The sequence below is a fragment of the Stigmatopora argus genome, chromosome 12 (assembly GCF_051989625.1).
Source record: "Stigmatopora argus isolate UIUO_Sarg chromosome 12, RoL_Sarg_1.0, whole genome shotgun sequence".
NCBI lineage: Eukaryota > Metazoa > Chordata > Actinopteri > Syngnathiformes > Syngnathidae > Stigmatopora > Stigmatopora argus.
The window spans coordinates 3941478-3967632 of record NC_135398.1 but is presented as its reverse complement, the minus strand read 5'-3'; the positions used below and the strand labels follow the sequence as shown (position 1 = coordinate 3967632).

The 26155-nt window shown below is 40.9% G+C and overlaps 1 protein-coding gene and 1 long non-coding RNA gene across 8 annotated transcripts in view; one reads left to right on the top strand and one right to left on the bottom strand.

Annotated features, from left to right (window-relative positions):
- LOC144086272 (uncharacterized) overlaps positions 1-26155 on the bottom strand; it is a 94900-nt gene that overhangs the window by 42767 nt on the left and 25978 nt on the right. For all 6 annotated transcript variants that reach the window (XR_013304388.1, XR_013304389.1, XR_013304386.1 and 3 more), the window contains one exon: positions 21176-21309. This is a non-coding gene — a long non-coding RNA (uncharacterized LOC144086272). The remainder of the gene's footprint in view (positions 1-21175; positions 21310-26155) is intronic.
- The window catches only part of LOC144086271 (netrin-G1-like), a 37472-nt gene continuing 14356 nt past the window's right edge, over positions 3040-26155 (top strand). For both annotated transcript variants that reach the window (XM_077616157.1, XM_077616156.1), the window contains exons 1-2: positions 3040-3548; positions 18925-19568. In XM_077616157.1, coding sequence (XP_077472283.1) covers positions 3303-3548; positions 18925-19568 — 890 coding nt within the window. In that variant the 5' untranslated portion in view covers positions 3040-3302. The remainder of the gene's footprint in view (positions 3549-18924; positions 19569-26155) is intronic.

Below are 26155 nucleotides of genomic sequence, written 5' to 3'. Positions count from 1 at the left end.
AAACAAACAACAACAACAACTCAATATTGACTTTACATGGTGCTTTAAACACTTCACTCTGAATGCTATTTTCTAATTTAAAAAAAACGACACTACATATCTCATTTAGTATCCAGCCTCATTGCAAAAATGTCTGTCAGCTGCAGTATAATTACATGAAAAAAATCCTCTTAGTAGTCACTGTTCCCCAAAACACCGTTTTAGCTTCCTATTGCTTTTTTAATCATGTGGAACACACTGATCAGACGTGCTGTCACTGGAATGCGTTTAGTCGACCCAAAATTATCAAAGGCACATTTATTTTTCACAAATACATCCAATAAGCATGTTCCGGCTGTCCGATTAAAGCCAACGGGGGGTTTCGGCTCCCGCTGACATTAAAAACACGTCCACGCTTACCAGGGAAAGGCCTTGTGAACCGACACACACATGCACACACAAGGGGGTGTTTCACTCGGGTGGAAAAAAAAACAAAAAACAAAAAAAAACGAGTGAAAGCGAGGGATGGGGGGGGGCTCGTGAGCCGAAGTGGTCATCTAACATCTCTCCTTTCCTTGCAAACTGACAGCTGTTCTAATATTAATGACTTTTTTATTATAGAATCTGACCGCATCTTTTTCACCATCAAATGACTTTTAATGAAATTCAGCTTGCCACTCCGTGTTTGTGTAAAATGGATGCGTCATGATTAATTTGACAAATACTCAACAGGGAGAAAAAATATAATAATGTGATATATAATAATAATAATAATAATATAATGTATCCATTTTTGCTACCGCAACCAAGATGACGCCGCTCAAGTGGCAGCCAGTAGCGGTAGCTCCGTCACTCTTGCTCGTTTTGTGTTTTTGCTGCTTTTCTGTCTTTTTTATTGCATTTTGGCATTTAGTTTTTTAACTCGGTCCACAATGTCTTGTGTGTCTTATGTCTGTTTTGCTACTGCAACCAAGAAATTTCCCAAATACGGGATGAAATAAAGTTCTAACCTAACCTAATCCATAGCTCAATCAGCCACACCATTTCTGTACAATTACATATAAATTAATCAATCTTTTCTCTCACTAGCCACAACCAATACGCTACTTTAAATAAATTCTACACATAAACATAAGTTTGGTATTTTTGGAGTTTCATGAACAACAGATGCTGATGTTGCAGATTTCTAAAATATTAACAACAATGTATTGTTACTTGGGAAAAATACTGTCCATGTGTACTAATATTTTAACATTTCAACTGATATTAAGGAACCCAAGTGACATTTTTTTTGCATCTATATATATATGATTATGCCATTTCAGGCTCACTCCATCATCAAAGTAAAAAATCCTTTATTAATGCCAGATTCTGCTGCTTATTAGCTTGGTCTTTTCCTATTAAATAAAAAATAAGATGGAAGGAGAGAAGGAAGGGGGGGTGCAGTCACCACCCGCCGCCCTGCTGCTCGTACTTAGTTTGACTGTCTTTGTAATGAAAGTCACGCATTATTAAAGGGAGGGGGTGTAGGTAGGGTGCCTTCCCATGATGCCCCCTCAGATCAGAGACTGACATTTATGACTTTTTTTTGAAAGGCGCATATTAACATATTAGTTGTCAACATCTCATCATGCCCCACCTTTATTTTAGCCCTCAATCTGACTTTGTAGTGGGCTACTGCCAAGCGCCCTTAGCGGTTAGCCGTCTTGACGGATGACTTGTGATGGCTCTGCCGCCAAAAGTACAATCCCTCAAATAGACCATTTCTGTCTTGCTATTTGACTTTAATATTTCCCCAAATGCCTGGCAAGCGACGACGAATGGCGACAAGGCGGCAGTTTGGAAAAGCAATAAGTTAAATGCAGTGAGTTGGGCAGATGGAAATAAGCCCTTTTGTATGAAAATCACAGGGAGATTGGGCTTTGGGACTCTCGGCCTCTACTCAAATTGTATACAATGATTTGAAGGGAGGTTATTGCGCTGGCATGCTTGTGTGAAATCACAAAGGGCTTTCATCAAATCAATTTACTTTGTCAGATGAGAGTACATTTTCATTCATGTGTGTGTGTGCATCTGTGTGTAACAAGTACTGCACGTTACAGTTGAACGACATATAGCATAACTGTCAACCTCGGTCAATCGCTTCCCTTATTATGATTGCAATTACGTGATAATAAACCATACAAATGCAACGCGGCACATAAGGCGCACTTAAAATTCTAAAATTTTCCCCAAAGTGGACGTAGTGCCCAATCAGTCGATACACTTTTTGTAGATGTAAGACGATGACAGCTTAATTTTCTGGGTATATTGCTTGATGACGCGCTATATTTATATAGTGAAAGGCAAATGTGTGAAAGGGGAATGCATATCATGCTTAAAACATGACAACATTAGCAATCGACGATGACGTTTTCGTCTGCTACCAGGGACTGAGACGATCCAGATTAAAGCCGAAGTGTGTAAGACAATCGTTTTTACAAAAAAATCCATACTTTTTAAAAAATAATTTTCCCGTACAAAGTTGTTATATGGCCTACACAAATTGGAATGATCCAAAAAACGTATAAAATATGGGAAAAACGTATAAGTTGACAGGTATGATAAAGATGGAGGCAACAGCATTACACAGTCATCCTAAATACAAAATCAAAGGTGCTTGTTGGCAGAGTTGACGAATGGAGATAGGGAAAATAAATTAAGAAGTAGTAGAAACCTACCAAAATAATACCAGATATTGCAGAAAGATATGCATGAAGTACAGCCAATCAAATGAGGTCTAGTAACCCCGTGACCATTGTGAGGATAAGCGCTTCAGAAAATGAATAAATCTATGGTTCAGATCCTTGCGTAGCCACCCTACCATTGCATTCTGTAATGTCACTTTTCTTACAAACAGGCAACAGTATTTCTTAAAATGATCAAAGTCATTGTAGAGTCAAGTTCAGTATCACTATCTTCAAACATGCAATGTAATTATTTTTCCTGCAGATGTGTAGCCACAAGCCACAGTAAGCATTGTGTAAAACATTTTTTATCTTCTTTCTGTCCTTCAGAACGCCGGCACCTATGGACCCAAACACCAGTCTAGGGAAGACAAACCTCCACATCTAAGGGCCACTTTACACGTTGCATTTGACCCCTGAATGACCCGCCCGTCCACACACTTGTTGGTGACACCTCATGAGGCCAAGCTGAGGCTAATCGCAGGGAAAATGCTGTGGCAGTTGACAGCTGTGCTAATCCTATAAATTATCCTCAGACACATTTTCATGACTGTTTAAATTTCTTTAAAAAGCAGAAGAGGAGGATCCACCTCAAAGATGCTTTTCAGCATCTTGCTCGTCCTGCACGCCATCCACGGCGGCGTGGTCCAAGCCATGCAACATTACCCGGCTGCCTGGGGACACTACGACGTGTGCAAGTCACAGATCTACACGGAAGAGGGTCTGGCGTGGGACTACATGGCCTGTCAGCCCGAAGCTACCGACATGACAAAGTACCTGCGAGTGGCCCTTGACCCGCCCAACATCACATGCGGGGATCCGCCAGAAACCTACTGTGCTCTGGTAAGTGACGAACTAGCCTGCCGCCCTGATGGAGACGGATGAGGATACCGTCGTGGCGGGTCGGGGATATGCCAGACGACATGTTGTTTCCCTTAACAGAGATTAATGAACATTCAGAAAGCTTAAAGTGCACACGGGTGGTTGCACACGAGTTACACAAACTCAGAGAATACAGTCAAGCTTGCGATTCTTTACTGTAAAACTTTTCAAAACATCCTTACAAGTATTTTCTGGAGAAACGGAATCATTCAAACATTGCGTCACGCCGTAACCTGCCGAACAAATGCCCTTAAATTCCAAATGTTAACTTGGCAGAGCACTGAGAAGACGATAAAACTTGACTATGGGGAAGAAGAAGCAATCGTTTCAAGGTTTCTGTAGAATAGCATGTGGAGGCGTGGCTATGGTTAGGGCATTTTGTCGAAAGACGTTTCGTCGAAAGACGTTTGGTCCCCGAACGTTTGGTCGAACGGACGTTTGGTAGAACGGACGTTTGGTCGCCGGGTTGTTACTGTTGAAACCAGCTCTCAAAATTATAATAATGAGAGAGAGAGTTTAATATCTAAATATCTAATATCAAAATATCAACAGTAAACTCTGTCATAATTTGACAGCAAGCGAACCCGCCGACCAAACGTCCGGTCGACCAAACGTCCGGTCGACCAAACGTCCGGTCACGTATGGTTAGCAGCCCGTTGGATAGAAAACAGCAACGAGATGAAATGTTTCATTAGAAGGCAGACTGTCCTAAAGTTAGCATTTGAAATTTAAATTGAAAAAAAATAAATGTTGATGATAATACACAAAGACAAAGCCACGAGACAACGCATTGCTAATTAAGTGCCTGACCTTAGAGAGTCTGATTTGTGATTTAGTGGCTATAGTCAACAGCGGAGCCACAGGTTGCATTTATATGCACTCCCAATCAAAGACGGCACCGACGTCAGGGAGCGCAGAGGTGCTTAAAACAAGCTCCAAGCAAAGCCCGTTGAGAGATGTTGCTCGTAAATATTTACCAATTAAAAGCATTTAAAAAGCAGCGCGTCGGTGCTGGTGGCTCCAGATGGCGCCGAGACGTTTAATGCCACCGTCAGATCGAGAGAGGGAGAGAAAAGGAACGTGACGGGCTTTACATCAAAACAAACGGCAGACAGAAATTAAGCGGCTCCGGGCTTTAGCAGGGATAGACGATGTAGCGTGTGGTGCTGCATAGTGATGAAGACACAGTGAAAGTCCTGTCAGGGGAACAAAAAGTAGAATTCGACCAAAATAATAGTAGGAACAACCAACCCTCCAAAAAAAGGCTTAAACGCACATCCGCAAGAGACGTGGTAGATAAGTCTTGGGTTTGCGAAATCAAATGAGTTTCGTCAAAGGAACCGGTTTGAAAACAGGAGTGAAGAAACTATGGACTCCAATGCGAAAAGTCAGTTAAAAAGGTGACAGGGGATTCCTAATACCTTTATGGTAACAAAAACAAAATGATAGGAGACTTGATTTTTGTATAACACATAAATGATGGGCTGAAATGCAGATCAGAATACTTTGATTACTAAAATAGGATTCGTGAAACTAGTCTATCGACTCTGGCTTAGAGACAATCCATTGAGAAATGCTCAAAATCTAAACAAAAACCAGTAAGAGCACAATTAGAAAGCTTGGAATGCAGGACAGAAGTCACCGAGGAACCAAATCAAAGTCCTTTGTTTACAAAATACTCCTCAATCCTAGGTTAGGAGGCCACACGTGCCAAGTAGATGAGCTTTTTTTCCTAACTATGAGGTTTTTTTCTGCCTTAATGACGTGTAAAGTGCGGTCAAAGCATGTTGGTTGGATCATCATCATCCTGTTTTGTCCTCACTTCCGACCAAGATGTCTATTTTGTGTGTGTCTGGTGCTTGAAATAGTCATAAGTTATGAAGTCTGACTTGGAAGGGCTGTTAAATAATGCAACAGTGCTGATCTCAAAACAAATGAGGCTTTCAAATGGACAGCTTTTTTAATGCATGCCGAGACGTTTTGGTGGCATTTTGCCACTAATTCCATTTTAATCGCTGAGACAAAAGACTTTGGAATGATTGTTTTGCCTCGTGGGCCAAATGTAAAACAATAATAATAAGCAAATCTGACATGGCCAAATACATCACTTTGTTCTCTCTGGATTATTACAACTTTCACATTATACTACACACTGACTATCGGTTAAAATATTTCTTTATGGTAGTGCCTGATGAATGTAAGCTTTCATTTGTGCAAGTTTGGATTCTTGCCCAGAAAATGAGACTCTTAAGATATATATCCAGATCCATACACTTTTTTTCTGGAATAAACATGCATATTTTTACTATAAGCTTTTTTAATGCACATTTTTTCCAATGTCTTCATCATGTAGTTTGGTGTTTTTTGTTTCTTTTTACCATTTAATATGATTATTTTGACCAACTGCTCATTGGAGGTTCAAACAAGGATATCTGATCTTTGTAATATAAATGGCAGGAATGTATTGAGACTCACATAGGCAGATCTACAGTCTATATCACGTGTCAAAGTGGCGGCCCGGGGGCCAAATTTGGCCCGCCGCATCATTTTGTGTGGACCGGGAAAGTAAATCATGAGTGCCGACTTTCTGTTTTAGGATCAAATTAAAATGAAGAGTATAGAGGTATATTAAATTTTCTGATTTTCCCCTTTTTAAATCAATAATTGTATTTTTTAATCCATTTTTTCTGTATTTTTAGTTCAAAAATTATTTTGTAAAATCTAAAAATATATTTAAAAAAGCTAAAATAAACATTGTTTTAGATCTATAAAAACTGAATTTTCAGGGCTTTTAATCCAGTTCTTTTAATCCATTTATTTAACAAAATCTAAATATTATATCTAAAAATGGTCCGGCCCACATGAAATCGAGTTGACGTTAACGCGGCCCGCGAACCAACCCGAGTCTGACACCCCTGGTCTATATCATGACAGTCTGCAGGAACACACCCCGAAATCAGTGAGAAGTATCAGGTTCGGGAATTGAGCGGATGAGGATGCGAGCTTCCCACTTTTGGAGAGCCGTCAAAATCTAAAGACACCGGCTTTGAGTTACAGTGCCGTCTGCCTACGCGTTTCGATGACAGGAGCTTCATTCCGCCATGTTTTGGAGTCTATCTATGTGAATCGTTGTAATGCAGCTGAACTTTATTCCGTTCTCTAAGAATGGATTTAAGAGCGGAGGCTGCCAGTTGGGCACACGGTGCCCCCGCAGAGTTTTAGGGATGGAAACACGAGATGAGAGACGCTGCTAAGCTTCTGGGAGTGCGCCACGTATTCATTGTTTATCCAGTTGCGGAAAGGCTTTTATCTGCTTTTTTTTGCAAATCAACTCTTCACTCTGTTCTGGGACGGCTCCCCTCATTGGTGGTGGTGGGAGGGGGGTTGTTGGTGAGAAGTGGTGACGTGGTCGCAGATGTTTATCGGTTTACTTTGATACCTTTCCTCCCTCAAAAGAAAGGAGTCTTATTTCCTCGGGGATTAAATAGAGACCAAAAATAATGTTAATCAGTTGGCCAGAGGCGGACGTCTAAATAAATGTTGATCCGCTTCTACTTGGAGCATCAATACTAATAATAATTTTGAAAAAAATGGGTTTACTGTGTTGCTCACAAATGCTTTGATTCAAGCATTTTGGAAAATATGCCTTTGTAGAAAATGCCTTTATTTATAAAATTTGTTATTTAACCAATATGCAATGTAGTTCTTAATAAATATATGACGCTATTCTCATTCGAATATATATGTTTTTTTAAATTCCAATCATTACAAAGTTCAAATTGATTGCTGTTAAAATGATAGAAAATGTAACAGTCAATCCTGGTGAGAGTATACTTTTTTCTAAAAATGGTGAAGTGAGCCGTATCTTATTCTATTTCAAGTGAATATATTTAAATAAATGTCAGTAAATATTAATCAGGGTAACCATCTATTATTGGATTGGATAACTTTTGGATTGGATAACTTTATTCATCCCGTATTTGGGAAGTGTCGTTGTCACAGTAGCAAGAGGGTGAGGGTGCAGAAATAGGAAAGGCATTTTAGACATAAATAGATAGGTAAGAAGTAAGTTAATAAATAAATACATGAATAAATATATAAATAAATAAGCATGTTGCTGAAATATATATGTATATATGCATATATATACATATATACATACATACACATACATATATAAGCACATATATATACATACACATATATATAAGCACATATATACATACATACACAGATGTACATGCATGCATACGGTAGGTCTTAACACTCAGCCATTTGTTTTGTTAAAGAGCCTGATGCTTAATAGATCTTGTGAATGTATCATTCTTAGTTTACGGAGAAATATCTTCAAATGCCACGTGCTAATAGCTAGTACTTAACATTTCTCCTACAACATCTTAATCAAAGTGGAATAAAAACAATTCCTTCCACTGTTATTTTTACGATGATAGGGTCACTTCCTTGATCTCATTCTTAAGTGGCCGCTAAATCAGTAAGCGATGCCCCCTTTTGACCGTTCACAGAGGTGTAACCAGGCGGGATTCACTCATCCGTGCATTTGTTTGGAGACGCCAAAGAATTGGAGCGTTTAGCGTGCTGTCACCCGGGCGCCCTTGACTCCGTTTTGAACTGGCGCTGCCCGGCGACTCATTGCTGCATCGCTGCTCGCAGAGACACCGCGGTGACACGCGACATGTCCCCCGACGCCAACAGGGGGAGGTAAAGGGAACCATCATTTTCGCTTTCACTCGCCTGCCACCGCTTTTGTCTGTCTGCCGCCGCGCTTTTTAATTTCCCCGTGCCTTGTATTCTGTCAACTGATGATGCATAATATCCCGGCCTCAGGTTGGGCGCCCCGGATGAGGTGAGCGGCTTGACAGAAGGAGATATGTCGCCATTTTCCCTGCGTTCTTGTGACAGGTTAATTCTTGGCGGGTTGTAAATACAAAGATGGATGAATTATGCATGGAGATAGTAGAGAGAGGAAAGTGATGATTGTCTGCATGTGCTTTCTGGACTATTTAACACACTGGTAGTACTTTTAAAATACCTGTAAAAATGCCTTTGTGTTTTACTATCGCCGCATGATACTCATTTTTTTATTGTTGTCTATGCAAATGAAGAGTAGCCAACAACAGACAAATGCCTGAACCTGTCCTAATCTGAGTAATTCAGGTTGCATTATTGCTCATCACATCTTAATTAAAGCCCATAACATCGTAACTGGAACAAATTGGTTCACATTTGGGATTAATTGCATTACAGTATATTTCAGCACAGCATTTTGTTATGGAAGGGAATTGTATATTGCAAGTCATACTTAGGATGATTTTGACGGAATTGCATCTTGAGAGTTATCATCTCTTAATTGGAGTACATTTGTATCGCATTGTAAACGCAGAAGACAGTAAATTGAGTAAAAGATTGGAGAGAAATAATTGTATCGTAATTGTACATTGTTCACTACCAAAATTGTGGTACTCGGTCGTTTGGTCGCCGGTCTTTTGGTCGCCCGTTGTTTAGGTCCAGGCGACCAAAAGACCGGCGACCAAACGACCACACACGCAAAATTGTTATCTTATTTCAATGTCATCAGAGAATCCTTATCCGCTACTATATCGTAACGAAGCAAGTATGCAATCATCAATGCGACGTTAACAAACTCGAGCATTTTTCCATTCACCTTCCAGCATGAATTTTAGATCAATTACACGAACGCTGCTGTTCCCCACTGTGTGCAATAATTCAAAGACAATCCCCTTTCCAAAGCATATGACTCAGATACTTTGCCGTTTGCAGCAAAACACTCTCAACGTCTGGCGGCAAAAAACCTGGCACGAATGTGTCACGGCTGAGCTGTGTTTCTCACACTTGGCTAATTTGACATTTCCATGACGAGACAGACGTTCCACAAAAGCGTCTATTATTCACATGCTTCAACCAGAACCTGTTGTGATACTTTTGAAATGAATCCCTGACCTTCATGTTTCATTAATGGTTCAGTTTGAGGACTTCATAACATAATTTGGTACACGGTCGATTGGTCGCCGTTCTTTTGGTCGCCGATCTTTTGTTCGCCGGTCTTTTGGTCGCCGGTCTTTTGGTCGCCCGTTGTCGCAATCCGGGCGACCAAAAGACCGGCGACCAATCGACCGCACACGCATAATTTGGTTCCATAGTGGACTATGACGGAAATTAATAAGGCCATCTATTAAATGATCACAAAGGTATATGTTCACAAAAGAACGACCAACTAAGAGATAAAAGTTCACATAAGCCTACGTTGTGAAAAAAGGTTTGTCAGCTAGTCGTGAATTTCAATGTACTTTGTGGGTTTTTAGGGGGAGGGAAGGTCAAAAACGAATGTGTTTTAGAAGTTTGCATTCATTGTGATATATTTTTCCCAGAAAAAAATCTGCAGTCTGTGGGAAGGTTTGATGGCAGAAACGGTGGCAGAATGACAGGCAACTGTTGGGAGCTCGCTCCCCCCCTTCAGCTATCACGTTGTCAAGGCACATTGATCTGAGAAAGAGCAAAAAGTGTGTGTGTGCTAGCCAGGAAAGAATGGGAGAAGTGGCTTTTTGGTGGGATTTTCATATCATTCTGAATAAAAGGCTGACATTTGAGCGCTGTTTTATTCCTCACGCTAGCTGGCATTTTAAATTAATAGACACCTCTAATAACTATGCAGATTGACGTGGTGAGCAAGCACAGAAACGAGGCTACTTACCGGGCTCACTCTCAATTTGATTCCTTTGTTGGCGATGACTGCTATGATTCTCTGGCCTTTGTCAAAAGAGTACCACCCAAAAAAGCAACGCAATCTCCGAGCGGAGACGTCATAGAACTGGTTTCAAGATTTTTCACAGAAAATGAAAGAACGTGCTCTCCCGCCGCAATAACCTTTCATGGCAAACTTGTCACCTCGGTCTACACGAACTGCACGCAAGCATTTGCCATGGCTCTGGTGCTATTTAGAGTTTCGAATCCCTGGAGATGCAATGTCGTGCAAGAGAATCCAGACTTAAATTGACTGCTACGTAGAATTGTTTTCGCCCATGGTAACGTGGTGTCATGTAATGGACATTTGAACAAGAACAGCGTGTAATGGACACAGCGTGTAAATGTAACATTAGCGTTGAGAGGACTCGATTTCGTTAGCAGCTTAAAAAAACAGATGTTTGTGAGTTGTGTGCGTGCACTACTGCATTTTGATCAATTTCTAACCGCAATCCCATTCGTTCATTCTTAAGTAGTGACACAAAATTGTCCATTGAGAATACAGTGGTACCTCGACCTACGATCAGCTCTACCTACGACATGCTCGAGGTACGATGAAAATTTCGATCGAATAATTCGCCCGCGATACGGTCAAAATTTCGAGATGCGACCAAGCCAGGTGGCCATGGCACTGTCTTGCCGCATCTCTTTCGTGTATAACAATATCTATGAGCATTGAATGGTTTCTTTCGCCTACACAGAAAACGCACAACGCGCATGCGCGGGCAAAAAGAGGGCTTTCTGGGTAATGAAGTATACTCGTGCACACAACACCGATAGCTAATGGCACCCTTTCTCAGAATATAACTTGATTACCCACAATCAATACGTGGGTAGGCTGTTATTCCTTCCTTAGCCTGTTGGCTCCCGCGATTGCTCATTCAAGACTACTTCTCGTTGGCAAGTGGTCGTACGTTATCCTATTGTGAGGACATTTGTGTGCATCATTTTCGGAATATTTGGAAGGGAATACAACAGCAAACAGCCCATCGATAGCGAACGTGAGGGTGGAGGCGTGGCAAACAGCTAACCCGCCCAGAACGAAAATATTAAAACAAAATTAGAATTCATGTTTGTGTAACGTTACATTAAACATATGTTTGAGTGTGTGTATATATTAATCCAAGTTAATTTAAATTTGTTTGTTCGTTTACGAGTGCCGTGGATAAAGTCCCCCCGAAGACCCCCGCCTCCGTGTACGTCGCTGTCTCGCGAAATGCGTCTCATTTTACTTCTATTAAACACATTGTATTACTATTAAACCACTATTTATGTGTTGCTTTATTAATAGATGGCGAATTAGAAGAAATAAAACAATTTTTCCAATCCAATATCCTGTCTTTGGTGTTTTTTCAGAGGGTTGGAACGAATTAATTTGTTTTCAATTCATTTCAATGGGAAACGTTCGCTCGAGTTACGAAAAGCTCGACATACGATCTCAATCTCGAAACAGATTACGATCGTATGTCAAGGTACCACTGTAATAGATGCCCAATTTACTTAAACAGACTATGGATAGTTATTTTTCAGTGCGGTTGCCACTAACGTTCATTCATTGGAAATCTAGCGGTCTGGCCCACGAGATCTAATTGGCAAGAATGTGCTCCACGAACCAAACTGATTTTTTTCCACTGCTGCTAACCCGTTGTTATATTCTCAACTAATTTTTATGTACTTAACCTGGTGTAGTTAGACACTTAAGCAGCAATGTTACAGGATCTAGCAAAGGGATTTGAACTGCTCATTAGCGCAATGTTGTAGTGTCTGATTAAATCCCAACATCAGAGAGACTAATACCCCCCACACACAAACAGCATCCATAAAGAAGTTAGTCTGTTCACAAAACTGTTAGCGCCAGTATGATCATGATAAGTAGTGTTAAATGCGGTCTGGTGGGGCTGTAGCTCATGGGACAGATAATAAGGCCAGGTGTTAATCAACACGCCGTGCCATTTTCCTTTTGTCTGCAGCCGCAGACCTCGATTTGAATTCACAGGGCAACGTTGGGGGTTTTCTTATTTGCAAAGCGTCGACTTCAAAGGAGCAGACTTCGAAGCAATGGCGTCCTCAAAGGGACTGCCTCGGCGAGGGCTACGTTAACTTTAAAAAAAAGAGCATCCTTCTTGATGTACTGCAAATGGAAAACATGAACATGCCGCGAGATGTGTCATTTTGTTATTTTGATCAAATGTCGACGCCAATAGCAAGTTAGGGATGTCACCTCTGCACCATCACTTGATGCTTGTCTTTTCATGTTGTATTTGTTTATCGACAGATTTAACATTAAGTTGGGAACTGCATTAACTTGACTTTATTTTGAAGTCATGTTCTTTGATGTATAGGATGGACTACATCAAAGGTGCAGGCATTTTTTTTTTAAACTTCAAATTCCGAAAACGAAGATATCAGCATATCGTGGCAAATATTACCTCATGAGACCCGATCAAGGGGGATTTAATCAGGATAGTTAGCTTTTCTTTGGCTTTTTTGGTGCCATTTTAAAAACATACACACTTGTGGAATCTCATGTACGCTAATATTTAGCAGGATAGCTACTGTCACAATGAAATTTCCCGAATTCGGGATGAATAAAGTTATCCAATCCAATCCAATAAATTGAGATTTTATGTCAGATTACTTTAAGAGATTTTCATTTCCACGTTGCTCGTTTGGAAGGAATTTTTATGGTAGAACATTTAATTTCCCTTGCTTTACTTGTCACGCTGTGTTATCTCCAAACCGGTGACACGATGTAATAGTCACTAGCCGATATCTCGATGGAATTATTCACTCAGCACCAAAGCTACCGATATCTTGACGGCAATGCCGGTCAGATGACTTACAAGACGTCCAAAAGGATTAACGAGGCTACGGAATTGCTTTACAGTCATCCTCAAAATGTGGATGTCTTCCATTTTGGAATCCTCCAGGCTTAGGTGAAGATGCTTTTTGGAGTGTGTGGCAAATGGAGCTGGCCTTTTCAAATGATTGGGAGTTTATTGTCCGCGCTGATAGCCACTTTGTGATTGCATCAAGTGGCTCTTCATCTGTTTGTTGCTTCTGTTGTGTGGGGATCTATTTCCGCAACAAGCAACAAGCAATGAAATAGAGAGAGGTGGATTCCATTTGGCCAAGTTTTTCAATGTGTGTAATTGGGAGAACAAGTGTGGCTAGGGCACAGGTGTAGGTGTCATATGGCAGGTTTGAAAGTGTGAGATGGATTGGGACAATGGGTTGATTAATTCTGAAACACCTATGCTTTCTTGTCTGCCGGGGATTTTACTTTTGAATTTCACACAGTTCTGGAGGTTCTAAAAAAGTAGTCTCAATTTGAAGAGTATTGTGTTTTGACTTGGGTTTGGCAGTGCCTAATGTAAACCACAAATGATCATAATATATAAGAAACATTTGTTTTTCCATGTCAACATTGATTTAATATCTAAAGCAGGGGTCTTCGAACGATTCCAGAAAGGGCCGAAGTGGGTGCAAGATTTCATTCCAACCAAACAAGACGACAGGTTTTCACCAATTTGGTGTCTTCCGAGTGTAGTCAGTTGATTGAAGTCTGGTGCAGCTTGTTTTAGCAAAAACTTCATTGGTCAAGCTATCTTTGCAGGATTTGTTGGAACCAAAAAGCAACACCCACAACGGCCATTACGGACAAAGGCCATGAAATGCGCTTTGTCAAATTCTTATGAACTTGTATTAGAAACATAACTGGTAATACATTATCGTTAGTGTCAATTGGGTGTTCCAGACACAATTTTGTTGGTTATTGTGGTACAAAAATAATTGGGACATGAGCAGGGGGTGGCAGTCTCATAAATAATTTATCACTAAAACAATTCCATGAAAGAAATGTGAACAAATTTGAGTTCATGCAGCACCAAATTATGCAAAATAACTTACGTAAAAAATAGATCAATTATACTCTACGTGACATAAGCGGTATATTTCTTAACAGTAACAGAAAATACCTAAATAAAAATCCAATTACCTCAAGCGATTGTCATGAGAGAGGCAATCGAATCTGACAATTATCTGTGGAAAGGTGAGTTATTATTATTTTATTTTTTTTACTGAATGCCACAACCATGACCACAGGTTAAGAGCCAAGCTTAGAAGGCTTTTTGTTTCCCAAAAGGTGGCCCCCAGTACATTGCTGAGTCCCCTCCGAGACTGCAATGACCACAGAGACAATCGATTGGCCAGAAGGTGGTGTTTTCATTTGAAAATAACCACCACAGGTAATCTAATGGAAGGTGCTGACCTTCTTTCTCGTGCCCACGCCGTCGGAAAGAATTCAAGCTTGGTGGGTGTTTTGTAGCCCAGAGTAAATAGTGTCACTTAGCGACGGATGAGGAAAAAAGCCTCTTCTTTATTGGGCGTTATTAATGAGGGAAGCGACTTTTGCAAAGGAACGAATCCCCCGCTGCCTGGGGCTTCCTCAGATAGACTGATCGCTTCCCCGAAGGCTGAAGTGGAGGCGGGTAGCGAGAAGATGATTATAGATTGAATTTATGACTGCTTCCTCAGTTTTCTCTAACCGGTGTAGCAATGTAAATGGTCTTTCTTATTTACTTATTTGCACCTTGCTGTTCAGTGGAGACATTGCTCCTTGTTAGCCACAGATGTTTCCTTCTTGGAGAGAACAAAAAAATGAAAGGTAGAGTGAAAAAGACCGGAAGGAAATTAAATACCCTGGATGATTAGAAGTGATAGATGATGTATAGCTAGCTACCTATCAGCCAGTGTTATAAAGTATGCTAAATTGACATCTTTACCAAGTGTGTTTTCTTGTCAAACATCACTTATGATCTGACCCAATATTCTTAGTTCACAAAATTTGTCAGTACTATTGGTTAAATTAAAAACTGAGTCAAACCAGGCATACACGACGAAGACATGCAAACGCCACATATGATCGAGCCCGGTTTTGAACATTTAACCTCGAAGTAGAAGCTTGACCCATAAAAATGGTAACAGCACAGAGAAACGTATCGAGAGGGGGAGATCTAAATCAAAGCCCTTTGCCCACAAAAAGACAGGCACTGATTCAAGACAGGAATTGAGATATAAAAAAGAAGGTGAAAAGTCAAGATAGAAACTCTCAAAGAACAAATAGATTAGTAACTGAAATAGTTTTGATTTAAAAAAAGCTGCACCATCCACTGTGGCTGACTCCTATTAAGGCGACAATAGGAAATAGAAATATATATAAATCAATTCAGTAGCAGCGCAAAGGCAACTGCCCCACTGTAAATCCATCACAGTGTTTTGCTCACCCAAGTTCAAGTCTTATCAAGCCAGGAAAATGATCAAAAATAACCAAACTCAACTCCTCAGTCTCAGAAGGTTGAATACCACAGGTAAGGCTCAATTAACGGGAAATACAAATGGAAAAAAACAACAAAAACAAAACAAAAAAATCCAATAGCTACACAAGCAGATTATTCAACCAAGCTCTGATTTATCATCGCGACATCCTCCATAACACACTCTGTTTTTCTGCCTCCGTGGCCTCTGTGCTAATGCGCAAACGTCTCGAGGAGAGATCACTTTTAGCGGCTTTCTTGGAAACCCGGCGAGCGGAAAAGGTCTCCTTTTACATTCCTCCAGCTCTCGTCTCAGCGGCGTCACCCTTATTAGCCTCCTAATTGGATTATTCCACTCGCCTTTGAGTCAGCTCACCACGCAATCGTGCCACTGCATGGCTTTGTTATTGACTCCCGCTGAGGAGCAAGTGGCTGATAGCGAAGGGTGGCTACAAAAAGAAATAAAAATGAAGTGAGGGGATCTATATCAGTAAAGCGGGGGTGGGCTCATGTCGTAAATCTCCTTTTAGCGTGTTATAAAACAATTTTTAAAGAAATCCCGCTAACACAATCGAGGCAGACAAAGAAGCAAATGACAACGATTGAGTAATGTTGCAAATTGTAAAATATATCGAAAAATGTGCACAAGAACATTGACGTACAGTTAAGTTTGGCAAAAGAGGATACAGGCAGTAACACAATTGCATACCTGTCAACCTCGGCCAATTGCTCCCCTTATTAAGCGATAAAAAAAACGTACAAATGCAAGACGGCACATATTTGCTCACATAGGGCACACTTAAAAGTCTCAAATTTGCTTCAAAATGGACAGGGTGCCCAATCAGTATGCACTAAATTCAAGATTCTGTAGATGTCGCTGTATGACGCTGACAACTTGGGAGACCAGACGTTTCGTCGAAAGACGTTTGGTCCCCGGACGTTTGGTCGACCAGACGTTTGGTCAACCGGACGTTTGGTCAACCGGACGTTTGGTCAACCGGACGTTTGGTCAACCAGACGTTTGGTAGAACGGACGTTTGGTAGAACAAACGTTTGGTAGAACGGACGTTTGGTCGCCGGGTTCGCTCGCTGTCAAATTATGACAGAGAGTTTACTGTTGATATTTTGATATTAGATATTTAGATATTAAACTCACTCTCTCTCTCTCTCTCTCTCTCATGAGTATAATTTTGAGAGCTGGTTTCAACAGTATCAACCCCGGGACCAACCATCCGTTCTACCAAAATCCGTTCCACCAAAGTCCGTTCTACCAAACGTCCATTTTACCAAACGTCCGGTCGACCAAACATCCGGTCGACCAAACGTCTTTCGACCAAACGTCCGAGTACCGACAACTTGATGCATTAAAGTTATTTTCTACTATTTTAAACAGTTTCATGCATGAGATAGAAATAGGAGTGTACCTAGTTCAAAGTTTGTTATGTGAGTTGTTGTTTTTGTTCTAATTTAAATGTAATCACGTTTGCAAGGGAATTCATTCTGAAAACGGTATATTTTGAAATTGGTCACGGTGTGGTTGCTCAAGATTTTAACCTATGTAGTGCCTATTACTTGTTTTTCCCATGACATCTGTCCCCCTTTAGACTTCACCATCTAGAAAAGCGATGCTCAGCTTGCTCGCTGCTAAGATTTGGCCACCTTGCGTGATTCGCCATCAATCTCAATGGCGCTATAAAATAAAACGGTAATAGCAAGTACTTATCAGTATTCTTTCCGCGAGACTTGCCACCCGTGTCAATCTTGCTCGTATAGAGAGCGCGGGCGATAAGCGCCTAGGCGTCTCCAAAATGATTGTTCTCACCTTTAGATAACACCAGCATCTCAGGTGTCAGATGATTGTTGATTATCGAGCTGCTTTACAGTGGATGTGAATCTCATCAACACTTAACCTCATTGTTCTGGGGGGCCAGGGGTGAGCAGAATGTCAACGGGAGTGTGCCTCCTTATGTCACAAACACACCCACTCATAGTTTAACACTTGATCCCACTCGCAAACGCACTGAGACGCACACACCAGCTATAGACTAGATGCCAAAGCAGAGTGAGTGTGTGTTTTGGGGGCATGAAAAATACTAGGGATGTGTTTTATGAAAAAAATAACTCATTTGGATTCCATTCCCTTCACGGCACTGAAATGCCACACAGGAATATCAATTACAGTGGCAATTTGGATGGTGCTAGCAGAAGTTTAGTATGTGAGGATCCATAGCGAGATCTTAATGAGCTGCTCCAGAAGCATAGATGAGAACAACTTGTCCACATACTTGTAGTATATCTCCATGTGCGTGTTTTATCAAGTACATGTGGAGCTGAATATGATAGAAGTCCTTTAGTGAGCACTGGTGGAATGAGGACAGTTCTTAATGTGTTTTACCGAAAATAATGAAATGTAGCGATTGTCGCTTCACATAACACAGGGGTGTCAGACTCGGGTTGGTTCGCGGGCCGCGTTAACGTCAACTCGACTTCATGTGGGCCGGACCATTTTAGATAAACTTAGATAGACTTTTTATAAATGGATTAAAAGAACTGGATTAAAAACCCTGAATATTTAGTTTTTTATAGATCTAAAACAATGTTTATTTTAGATTTTTTTAATATATTTTTAGATTTTACAAAATGATTTTTGAACTAAAAACACGGAAAAAATTGATCAAAAAATTACAATGATTGATTTAAAAGGGGTAATATCAGGAAATTTAATATACATCCATACTCTTCATTTTAATTTGATCGAAAAACAGAAAGTCGGCATTCATGATTTACTTTCCCGGGCCACACAAAATGATGCGGCGGGCCAGATTTGACCCCCGGGCCGCCAATTTGACACGTGACGTAATACATTCCCACTTGTTGTTTCTTATTCTTGTTTTAAAAGGGCTGTTTGGTGCTATTCATATCATTTCAATTATCACTGTTATCACAAGTATTTTGGAGATTGCACAAGAAGCAGGCAACAAAGACGTAGTGCATCTAAGGGATTTACGAAAGCAACGTAAACATTTTTTAATGTGACGGTTTAATGTTAGGAGTTGGGTGGGATTAGAGCTTTTGCATGTGATTAGGTTGAAAGATTTTTTTTAAAGGTGTTCCCTCGGAATATCGTTTTTGTTTCGAGAAAAAAACTAATATGTCAGGGGGATTTGTTGGATTAAAAATAAAGGTTATTTTTAGATTTCCTTTTACACAAACTGTCTTGAACATACATCTTTGTATTTCAGGAGAACCCTTACATGTGCAACAATGAATGTGATGCAAGCACTGAGGAGTTGGCTCATCCACCCGAACTGATGTTTGACTTTGAGGGGCGCAACCCTACCACTTTCTGGCAGTCCACCTCGTGGAAGAAATACCCAAAGCCCCTACAGGTCAATATCACGCTGTCGTGGAACAAGACCATTGAACTGACTGACGACATTGTGCTCACTTTTGAGTCGGGCCGACCTGAGCAGATGGTCCTAGAGAAGTCGTTGGACTACGGCCGAACATGGACACCCTACCAGTTCTACGCCACTGACTGTTTGGATGGCTTCACCATGGAACCAAAGACCGTTGGCGACCTCACCCAGCGCACCTTGTTAGACATCATTTGCACCGAGGACTACTCACGGGGTTACGTGTGGAAGAACGACAAGACGGTGCGCTTCGAGATCAAGGACCGCTTCGCACTATTTGCTGGGCCACGCCTACACAACATGGCCTCCTTGTATGGTCAGTTGGATACCACCAAGAACCTGAGGGACTTCTTCACCATCACCGACCTAAGGATTAGGCTGCTAAAGCCGGCCACTGGAGCCACCATGGTAGATGAGAACAACTTGTCCAGATACTTCTACGCTATATCTGACATCAAAGTGCAGGGAAGGTAAGAAACAAGTTTGTTTGTGTTGTACCGCACTTCCCTCCCCCAAAAACTAATATTATTACTTTTTCTGGAGCGGGATGCCAAGTACTTTAACTACAAAAACATCTTCATTTGTACTGCGTTTCATCTAGGTCTTTCTTGAAGACCTATTTTTATTCTACAGTCAACTTAACAAAATGGATCTCATCCCTAATCATGGTGGTAAATGCTTTTTTTCAAACGATGAACCCTCATAAAAACGATTCACAAACCTTTCGTCAACTGTTCTGCGGCTCCCTCCACGCTATGGTTCTAACTATAAAATTTACATTTACAGAAAATTAGAGATGTTTAATATGGGAAAGGAAAAATGCTGCTGCTGCTCAGAGAATGGAAACACGGACTTCACAATGCCGCAAAAAGGCCCACTAGATGGTCATAAGGCTTTGGCAGCTGCTCTCAAAATGGGAGCAGATCCACCCGCCTGGCGGTTGGTTTATGTGAGGATAACTAGGCTAGTAATGACCGATCAGAAGGGACTGCTAGGTGAATTGAAACAGTTAGTCCCTAATTGCAATTCAGTTGGCAGATGAGAACCATTAGTGCATTGGAAAACTGGCAGGAGACTAATCTGGTAATTACAGGAGTTTGCAGATGATTAAATGGTAATCGCTGTGGACTTGTCAATGTAATATGTGGACGCTGCTGGGTTTGTTAGGTTTTCAAAATTTGGGGCCAACCCAATCATTAAATAAGACGTATGCATCAGGTTTATTTATTGGATAGGATGTAAACCGTGGGTGACAACCTGCTGTTGTTCCACCCTACTAGGAATGTAATCCCAGACCTGGACCATGTTGTGAATTGGTAGCTGAGAGCTAATAGTCTGAACTGGCAGCTCAACTACAAGCACCCTCAATAAGTCCCAGGGAGTGAGGCGTACACTTGATACTCTGTGTAACAGTTCAACGATGAGTCGCAAAGCAGATAACGCACTAAACTGAGAAAATGTGAGAAGAAAAAAAATCTAAATGTTTAATTAATGTGAAATGTAGTCACCAAATGGAATAATGCGTGCTCAAATCGAAAGTAGACCTCTTCTAAAAGTCTGGTTATTGTAGAGACCAACTATGAATACGAAATAAGATAGTGAATTGATATGCTTGCAAAGAGGAAATAACAAGAACAAATACAACAATACATGAAAATCAATCAAAAGGTGACACGGGGTGACGGCATTAAGGATGAGGTCAAATTATTTTAAATGTAAGCCAAAGATTGTCTGTGCTTGGTTCCACCATTTTGTGCCAGTGTCAAGTTTGAAGCCAATAACGCCACAAGTGGATCTGGTTCGTTGCTCTTCGGGTTATTAACAAAAAATGTATATTTATATATAATTGGACATAATAGAATCACTTGTTAGCTCTAAACAGGGTCATCTAGCCACTGATTCGCTCCATAGACAAGCTCAAACACAATCTCCCACAGATATCGTATTTTGCCTTTGATTAGAAAAGGCTTCGCTGAGTATAGAAAACAAGCAATTCGATCCACTGCTCGTAGGCATCAAATGCAATTTCCCCACCAAAAGTTTTCTGTGTAAATTGAAATAAAACGATTAGACTTACCACCAATGTCTTCAGCCTCCTGGCTTGAAGCAAATGTGAAAGCCTCATCACAGTGTGCCACTGCCTTGAGAAAAATCCTTGTATGTGCTGATAAACTGTTCATCAAGCATGAAGGCTTTCCAGATCCAGGTAACCTGCAGAGATGAGCATAAATTGAATGAATGTGAACCTGGACATGGCAAATGATTCCTTAATACTTTCATTCTGATCACACTATTTGCCAAGACTATGGAATGGCACCAGTCATTTTTAAGTTTTTTCAATTATTTAAATCTTCACAACCATTCAAGTTCCAGTCGAATTACTGGATTTTAGTAAACTGACTACATAAATGAGAAAACGGCAGGACCACGCCCACCATCTCCATCATTCCAACATGGAAAAGGCAGCAGGTGTTTTCCTTCACCTTCGCGACCTCAAGCGCCAAGGTTAGCGCGACTATTGATTGCATGCAACAACAGGATTCAAGAAAACCTTGAACCGGGCCGACTTGTCCCACCTTTCTTCGCTTATTGATCACGTCTCCCAGCTAATTAAGATGTGACCGCTAGCGGCTGGCCGTGTGGTCAAAGCTGAACATGTGAAAAGGGGGGAAATTGCTGAGGGCCTGGGAACCGTGGAGGCAGTTAATCCATCGGCTACTAATTCGCAATTGTGCTCATGCTTTCCATGTCATTCCCAACATTGTGTCTTATTTTACTCCCTATCCCATTTGACCTCCTTTCTTTTGGTTTGTCCTCAACCCTGACCCATCCTATTAAAATGGCTTTTAAAAAGAAAACAACAGCTGTTCAATGTAGAAGCCTTCACTGTTTGACTTATAATTCAAGGGCACCTAATGCATATCATGACTTTCTTCACAAACAAGGGTATTGATCAAGATATGTTTTTCTCCACTAGCCTTATTTCAAGCAAAACACTCTTTTACACAGTATTATTTTAATATGTACAGTTGCAAGTTCTTAAGATAGATTTCATTTAAGCTTTTCAACTCGCTGGCGGCTTTTGTGGTCTGATCATTTCTAGTTAGCATACATGCATTTTCTCTGAAGAATAAAACGGCAGCCACGAGAGATTGAAACAGTGATTTGACAGTGATTGAAAATAGCATCTTTATATAGGTCTCAGTGGAGAAAATGGATGTACCACTGATGTGAAATTGAAGTACTCCAGTATGACGGGCAAATGATGACGCCTTCGCATTTAGTAGGCGAGCGAGAAAGAGAAAAAGAGATTCAAAGTTCTGGCATGTTCAATCATCAAGCCATAAAGCTACTCATTATTGAACAGGGCAAGGCCAAATAAGAAGCCCTCAACGTCAAATATTCAATGTCTCCGTGCTGCGAATGATGTCTCTCTAAGGATCAGTCCCATTAGAGGAGTCATTTCAATCCAAATGGATATTTAAAATAGCTGACGTTGCTCTCCTGGGTTCACAGTGTAAAATGACTAAAGTCTGCCGAGAGGGCTCTTGAATTTGTAGGGAAATATCGCCATATTTCAATAAATACCCAAGACATGGCACACACACTGCACAATAAGTCTGAAGCAGACTTAGCCTACACTGGTGGTATGGACACATGTACATTTCAGCCACAAACCTTCTATATTTTAATCTGCATTCCATGTGAAATTGTTTCTGTTGGGGAACACAATTTTTTGACCCGCTTCCATTCCTTTGCCTGGTTGGATGCTTTACATATGTCCCTTAAAACAAAAACCTAGTATAGAAAACATCAAGCAATTGGATCCCTTCCTTACTCATCAAGGAATTGGCCAAGGTTTCATGAAGTTTTAGTTGAAAAAACTAATGTCGTTTCCCACTCATCCAAAGTTGGCATTCCTCTTTTGAACAACTTTGCTAGCAGTTCTGCCTCAAAGTAGACTGAATTTGAAGCAAACAGCCCTAGTCTTTGTTCTCAGGTGGGGTATTGATACACCCTGACTGAGTAAAGCAGCCTTTACTTGGCTCGCCTCCTTACTTATTCTCTCTTAAGATGGCCATGGTCAGAAGTTGTAATGTGTTTCCATGCTGTATAAATGCATAGTGAAGGCCTCTGGAAGAAACGTTTCCAGACATGGCATTCGGAGAGCCTCACATATTCTGAGAAGTGATAGATCTGACAGATACAGGAGAGAGGAGAGAGAAAGGATCAAGGCGCCTGAAGAGAAACTTTGGCCTTGCTGAAAGTTTGGAGTAAATGTCCATGTTGCCAGGACAAACTAAAATAACTTGACAAGTTTTCTTTCCAGGCGAAAGGAGGTTGTTTGACATTTTTCAGCGAAATGTAGCGCTGTCAGCTCGGTGTCCAAAAGGTGAGATCTGATTTTTAAAAATACGCCAGAAGGGCTTAAGGGTGTTTTTAGCTTCGTTCATACAGCGATCCTGGAAAATTGCATCTGAGACAGCTTTTTATTCATCTTTGTATTTGACACAGAACTAGCCATCCATCATTTATGCACCACACTTTACATGTAAACACAAAAGCACTAGACGAAAAATTGAGACATTTGGAATGCCTGGTATTCATCTGCCGTTCTGTCTGTCTTTCAAACAGAAACACAAACTTTAAATGAGTTCCAGTGACTATTGTAATGTTGCCATACTTTCACTAATATCCCGAATTTGCCATCAGTGGAAGCAAATTAGTTATATTTCAACCCCATTAAAAATGCACAACCAAGTGTGAATATATACATGTTTTCTTCCCCTACTTTTTCAGGATTTCTAAGATTTCTGGGAAATCCATGTTCCATAAAACCAAACGCTCACAAGCTTGCCTTGGGATGCATTATGTCCGACCACTAACCTTCTACAATCATAAATATACAAAAGGCATATCAAACTATGAAAAAAGTGACGGTGCACTTCAGGTCAAGCAGGTGAAAAAAATGTCTGGTGTTTAAGAGTTGGAATAGAAATGACATTAACTTTAATGAGCTAAAACATGCTAAAGGTCGAACGGGTCGCAGCTACACGATATGGTCGGTCAGTCATTTCCCGTAAAGGTGTAGACGAGTCACATTTGTGATCTGATCAGCCCTGAAACATGAAAACTTAAAGTGGATGTACTGTGATTGAATAGCAATTATCTGGTGAAATATATTGGACCTATGTAGGAGTATTGAACCAGCATAAATGCAACCTTGAGACTCACCAAAACCAACACGATGCATTAGAACGGGTATAACAGGTTTGACACCACTGGTTCACATCACTTCCTACATTTGTGCCTTTGAGATTGGTCTTTGGGGAAACGGACAACAGCAAAGTCACCTCATTATGGGGATGCATCACCGTGAAATTGAGCAGTCCTATTAAGCTGGTTTCCATCGCGCCGCGCCGTGCCCAATTTCTGTCATTCTCCCGTGTCTGATGTAATACATCTCGAGACGATTGTTTGTGCCCCCCGTTGCGGCTTCTCAAATTGTTGAAGGATCACAGGTTAATTTGACACACTTCCAATTTTGGCTTGTGCAGAAATACAACTTGAATTTCCATGGCTGGGCCTGCTCAAAACTTGTGATTTGTTTCAGAAGAAAGCAATATCGTGTTTGGAAAATTTAGCGACAATACACGTGATGGTGAAAGAGAATAAAAATATCCAACATTATAGTGATTTTGGTTAGAATTTTAACAGATGTGTGTTTAGAGTATGTATATTTCGTGTGCGGTCGATTGGTCGCCGGTCTTTTGGTCGCCGGTCTTTTGGTCGCGGTCGTTTGGTCGCCCCGACCGCGACAACGGGCGACCAAAAGACCGGCGACCAAAAGACCGGCGACCAAAAGACCGACGACCAAAAGACCGGCGACAAAACAAGGTAAAACAACACGGTTTACGCATTAATAAAAGCCAACAATGGCCATGAGCAGTTTCACTAAGCCGGTGTGTGAGTGTAGAAGAGTTTGTATGTACATGCGTTGTCCCTTTAAGAAGCTACGTCAGTCAGGGTCTTAACAAGTTCTCCAACAAAAAACAATCAAAGTTCGGGAAATTTTGAGCTTTTCTTTAGTCTAATAATTAATAGGGTATTAAGTATGACTAAATAGTAATTCGCAGTTTGTATTTGGGGAATTTGAGCAACGATTTAAATGGTAATTATCACTTACCTTCCGGGCGACCAAAAGATCGGCCAGCAAAAGACCGGCGACCAATCGACCGTGTACCGTATATTTGATTTATAGAAGTGGGTGCTAATCACATGACATGTTATATTAGGTAAAGGGAGGTCTTCGCTTACATAAGATGATGCTACGTTAATTTAAATAGCATAGAAATCCTGCTGTGATGAAAACGAAGCACCAGAGGTAGATGTCTCTAGGGAAGTGGTGCTTCTTAATCTTATCCCTGTCGGTCAATGCAGGTCAATCTTCCCCTGCCAATCAGGCCAGATGTCAGGCTAGGTGAGAGACTATATACGCAAGCGAGTTGTGATTTAGACAGAGATAATTCTCCAAGTTTCTACCCTTGGCAGCCGAAGCAGTGAAGCAATCAGCAACGAGGATAAATATAAATGCAGATTGAGGACTTCTAGTGCGCTCATGCACTCATCTGGCACGGAATTTGAAAAGCGCATTCAGACGCCGCTTCTGCGGGAGCATGAACAAAAAAAAAAACACGGTTGCAAGCGCACAGATGTAGAAAGATGTGAGAATTCACCAAGCCCCCAATCTTGTTTGTTACCCTACTTGTACAACGTGATCAGACACCTTGTTTAAAAATGTCAACTGCTGCTAAATGTCCGTGAGAGATCGCTTCATAACATATACATTCTCCACGTACATTATTTACAAAAGGCGGCACGGCGTTTAATGAGAACTAATTAAAAGCCGGGGGCTTCCAGATGACTGGCAGTAAACATTGCAGCATGTGACAAGCATCTGTAGTGGTGAAGGGGTGGGTTTTCCTCCACACTACACAAACATAACCTAGTAACGCTGCTTGGTTGTGGAAGCCACGCTTGAACCTGACTCGTGAAT